Source organism: Odontomachus brunneus, unplaced genomic scaffold, assembly GCF_010583005.1.
Source record: "Odontomachus brunneus isolate Ranch 3 - 2012 unplaced genomic scaffold, Obru_v1 Obru_scaffold_012, whole genome shotgun sequence".
Lineage (NCBI taxonomy): Eukaryota > Metazoa > Arthropoda > Insecta > Hymenoptera > Formicidae > Odontomachus > Odontomachus brunneus.
In genome coordinates this window covers 1,947,351-1,952,367 of record NW_022639462.1, presented here as the reverse complement: position 1 = coordinate 1,952,367, position 5,017 = coordinate 1,947,351, and the positions used below count along the sequence as shown (strand labels likewise).

General features: G+C 38.5%; 1 protein-coding gene across 1 annotated transcript in view; it reads left to right on the top strand.

Moving 5' to 3' along the window:
• Positions 1-2,160: 2,160 nt before the first annotated feature.
• Positions 2,161-5,017, top strand: part of LOC116840822 — a 66,515-nt gene continuing 63,658 nt past the window's right edge. The window contains exon 1 of the mRNA XM_032808053.1: positions 2,161-2,643. Coding sequence (XP_032663944.1) covers positions 2,641-2,643 — 3 coding nt within the window. The 5' untranslated portion in view covers positions 2,161-2,640. The remainder of the gene's footprint in view (positions 2,644-5,017) is intronic.

Genomic DNA, 5,017 nt, shown 5'->3' with positions numbered 1-5,017 from the left:
CGACTGCAAATTGCGACTGCACACGTTTCAGCTGCGATTTCGAAGTCGTTAGCTGGTCGCTAATAGACTCACGGAGAATGCCGCGAGTCAAAGAAACTCACACGGTGCCTCTGAAATATTTTCTGACTTCGGTCTAATATCAATAAGTCTCATGGCTTCATGAAAGGAGCAGGTAGCTCCTGCCATTTATTAAGAGTTTCTCGAGAAACCTTTAATGGATCGCGAATGAGGACTCCATATACGGAGATAAGAACTTATACGGCATACATTAACCCGCATACACGAGAAGCGCGCGCAAGATCCAAATGCATGCGAGAGTCGAGATTTATTAGTCGCATCGAGAGAATCGTCAGCGTGGGTAACGTCCAGGCTGAGAAAGATCGCTCTATGACGAAGTAGGAAAGTATAATATACGCGAGGGAGAGGCGTACCGAGAGCTCGCCGCCGGCACTTTTCTCTTGGGCTAATCGTTATGGAAAGTCCGCGGATAATATGGGACGTTGTGCACCGCGGGATCTCGTAGGATCGAAGCTGCACGTCGTCGTTGTCGTAGTCGTCGTCGTTGTCGTCGACGTTGCTGAAGCGAGGAAAATTATACGAGTTGGACGATGCGACATAGTACGAGCTTATCGCCTCGACGAATCAAAATACATTCGGATGTCTTTTTCGCGAACAAGTTACCCTCGAGAAGTATCCGTTCCGTGTCATCGCTCCGTTGCACAAATTCGCTTGCGGTTAAGAAGTACACACAGAAAAATGTGTGCTGCGAAATATTACTCGTTTATTTATTTATATATAAGTTAATATTATTAGTAGTTACTAGTATTATTACTAGTTTAGTATTATTTATATATAAGTTTACATACCCGCAAATCTATCGCTAGTTCATCATAAGCATCAAGTTTATTCAAAATGCACTCTGAATTCTAACAAGTTAGCACTGCAGTCAAAAATATTAAATTAAAACGAAAAATTCCATTTGCTTACTTTACATGGAGTCGAACCAACTCTCCCTTCAATAAAACTTTATCGTGTCCTCATAAATTTTTCTTTTATACGGAAAAAAGAATTTGGTTGGATTGACCAAATATTTGGTGAAATATGAGCGAACCAGAATTCCGGTTGGAGTTACCAGCATTCTGTTCAAGTTAAAAAGATTTCTGATTAACCAGACAAGATTTCTGGTTAATCAGAAATATTACTTTATTGACCAGACAAGATTTCTGGTTAATCACAAATATTACTTTATTGACCAGAAATCTTGTTAACTCGAATAAACTCTAATAACTTCAACCTGAATTCTGGTTCGTGCATATTTTATCAGATGTTTGGTTGATCCAACTAAATATCTTTTTTTCCGTATGATGAGCTTTTCTGAAATTGTGTCAAGTATATCTTAAGACTTAAGTTACCAAGAAAATATTCTTTGTTAAAGACAACCATTACTTAGAAGAAAGAAAGTAAACTGAGTAATCGCTTTTCTTAGAGGTAGAATGATATTTGTGTGTGTGTGCTGTGTGTGTGTGTGTGTGTGTGTGCTGTGTGTGTGTGTGTGTGTGTATGTGTGTGTGTAATATCAAGAGAAAGACGTTCTTTCACAGTTCGCGCGCCGTTCGGTCGATATAAGAATGAAGATGTTGCAGGAACAGACCCGCGCGTCGAACGGCAATTTGATCATCCGCGAAGATCGAGAGCTCTCCCTGGTAGTTGGACGGCGCGAATCTTTCGAATCTTTTCGCGCGGCCGCTGAATCCACGCAGATAACCCTTCCGCTCGTCACGGTTCCGATCCGATCGTCATTGAAAGTTTCTCGTATATAATATAGGACGCCGGCAAAATCTCGTAGGATCGGTTCGGCACGTCGGCGACATTGCTGAGGAAAGGAGTGGTACACCCGGAGCGAGAGGATGGAAGAACGGTCGCCGCGAGTGCCAGTGTGAAGGAGATTGGCGAGACCTAACGGGGAGAAAGAGCTGGAACGAGAGAAGGAACGAGGGAAAGGAAGGCACGGGCGAACGAGACGGACGCAGGTGGACGAGAGGGAGAAAGAGAAAGAGTGTGTGTGTGTGTGTGTGTGTGTATTTACGTGTGTGGGGAACGTGTGGGAGCGAGCGAGACGAAAAGAGGGACACGAGACGGTGTTCGTAATCAAAGGGGCAATCCACAGCGCGCGGCGTGGAAGAAAGTCAGCCTACCGAGAGCGGCTCATCAGTCCGGCACGGTGCGGTGTCACGAATGCACGTCGAACCATCGATTTTCCGCGTGTCGTTGCCACGTGATTCTACGCCGTTCGCCGCACGCAAGTTATGCGTTCGTTCACCGGCACCGAGTGCAACTAACCGGCGGACTCCGAAACACCTGGATCGCACCACCGTCGGATACGTGTAGACAGTGAGATCGCGTGCCCATCGTATCGATCGAGGATCCGCATTTCGATAAAGGATCACCCGCGTACAATACGAATCCTTCCCGAGATAATTCTGCGGGAAGGCGCGTACCTGCGGAACCTCGCTGTAGAGGAGTGCGCGCAGAGGATAGTAAAGAAAAATCGTGGATTCAGGATCTGTACGAACGGTGCGGCGACGTGCTGGACCGTGGCGAGGATCGAGGGATTTTGCAGTGCTTGCGAATGGCAGATGAATGGTATGTACCGGATAACGATCATCTCGGAAATTGCGAAGAAACCGCAAAGACGAGAGGTCCTGGCGAATCCTCTGCAATGCTTTTGCTTTCGATCCTTTGTACTTGTCGAATATTTATTTAAGATTTGTAGTAATCTGAGATCAATAGTAACAAACCGATATGTCCTAAAGAAAACGCAAGAGGCATTGCGAAAGCAGATTATAATTAATTTGGAAATGATAGCGAGGCGCGGAAAGGGAGAGAGAGAGAGAGAGAGAGAGAGAGAGAGAGAGAGAGAGACCAGACGAAGACCTAGTTAAATATCAAGCGCGCTCTTTTAATGTCATGTTATGAAATGTCGATTATATGACAGATATATTTGACATTTGTGCGAATAAAAATATTACGAAATGTTATGTTCACACTAGAACGTTATTCAAACTAATAAATACGATACGCGTCATTCGGTATCAAAAGAATGTTCGTTTAATCCATTTAGCAACACTGCATAGATTGTGTGGCTTCAGTAAACGTTATAGAAATATCAAATTGTATGTTGCGAATATTTTTAGCCATTTTACGCGATATTCAGTCAAGATTTTGTTTAAAGCCGACTGCAAGTGATCATAACTATGCAAAAATGATCCAACCCACATAAGGTTTCGTGAAAAATGAAAATGAAAATTTGACACATAATTTAAAAAGTACAAATAGCATTTTGCAGTCGTCCAAGAAATCGTGGTTTATTTACTTCTCTTTAAAAGTATTTGTTGACAAGCTTAACCCTTGAATAAATGAGTAAAAAAGACGCAATTAATAAAAATGGCGTAACTAGTACAAAATAAGTATAGTATAAGTATAAACTGCTTTTTAAATTAATTTTAGGCGGCCTTAATAAAGTTTTGTTTTATTTATAGAAAGATGTATAGACTAGCCATTGATAAAAAAAAACAAAACCTTAAAAATCACAATTTTGTGAATTGGGTTATTCTTGCATAACTAATAGCCAAATTATTCGAAGAAGCTCTAAGTGAAAAAGAAAACTAACAGCGTTTCGATATTTACATCAGAATATTTACATCAGAATAAGTAGAAAGTTCATTTTATGTTTTCATTAATTAAGGATGTACTCCTTGCGAAACCAGTTTTAAGTAAAGCTCTTTTTATTAACGTCCAACTTGCAACCGCGTGTTTCCACCTGTGTGGAAAATCCCTCGTGCACAAATGATTATTCCCAATTCCGTGAAAGTCGTCCTGCGCGTACCTGCCGCTTCGGATAGGAAGCGCTTGTTACAAAAGAAATTGTTATGCACGCGCAGAGTCATCGTGCTGAACGTAATTATCTGGCCGATCGAGGTTTCAACGCCCGACGTAAGTATTTCTTGAATAATCAACAAGAAATACTTTGAAATAGAAATTATTATTTGTCAGTATTATTATGTATGTGTGCGAGAAACACACTGATCAAATATTTATTTAGTCGGAAAGTTCGTGCGAATTTTCCAGAAATATCTACAAAGCAACATCTGAAACATGATAAAATCTTTATTCAGCTATGTAGAGTTGAATGAAGACTTTCTTTCATCACATTCTTTCCGTCTTTCTAGTAACTTCAACATGCATCGAGAAAAAAATACTTGAAAATTTATTTACAACAGAAATAATAAATACAAAAATGAAATAAAAAATAAATAAAAAATAAATATATAAATAAAATATAAAATAAATGAAAATTTGTAGGATACAAGTAGATAGGAAAGTTTACTCACCGAAATAAACTTTGTTTTTCACAGAAATAGACTTTATATCCCACAAATATATATATATATATATATATATATATATATGAATTTTTAAACATCTTTTCTCAATACATCATCCGCCGAAAAGATTGCTCCGGTTTTCCTTTTCAACGCCCGACGTAAGTATTTTTTGAATAATCAACAAGAAATGCTTTGAAATAGAAATTATTATTTGTCAGTATTATTATGTATATGTGCGAGAAACACACTGATCAAATATTTATTTAGTCGGAAAGTTCGTGCGAATTTTCCAGAAATATCTACAAAGCAACATCTGAAACATGATAAAATCTTTATTCAGCTATGTAGAGTTGAATGAAGACTTTCTTTCATCACATTCTTTTCGTCTTTCTAGTAACTTCAACATGCATCGAGAAAAAAATACTTGAAAATTTATTTGCAACAGAAATAATAAATACAAAAATGAAATAAAATATAAATAAAAAATAAATATATAAATAAAATATAAAATAAATGAAAATTTGTAGGATACAAGTAGATAGGAAAGTTTACTCACCGAAATAAACTTTGTTTTTCACAGAAATAGACTTTATATCCCACAAATATATATATATATATATATATATATATAT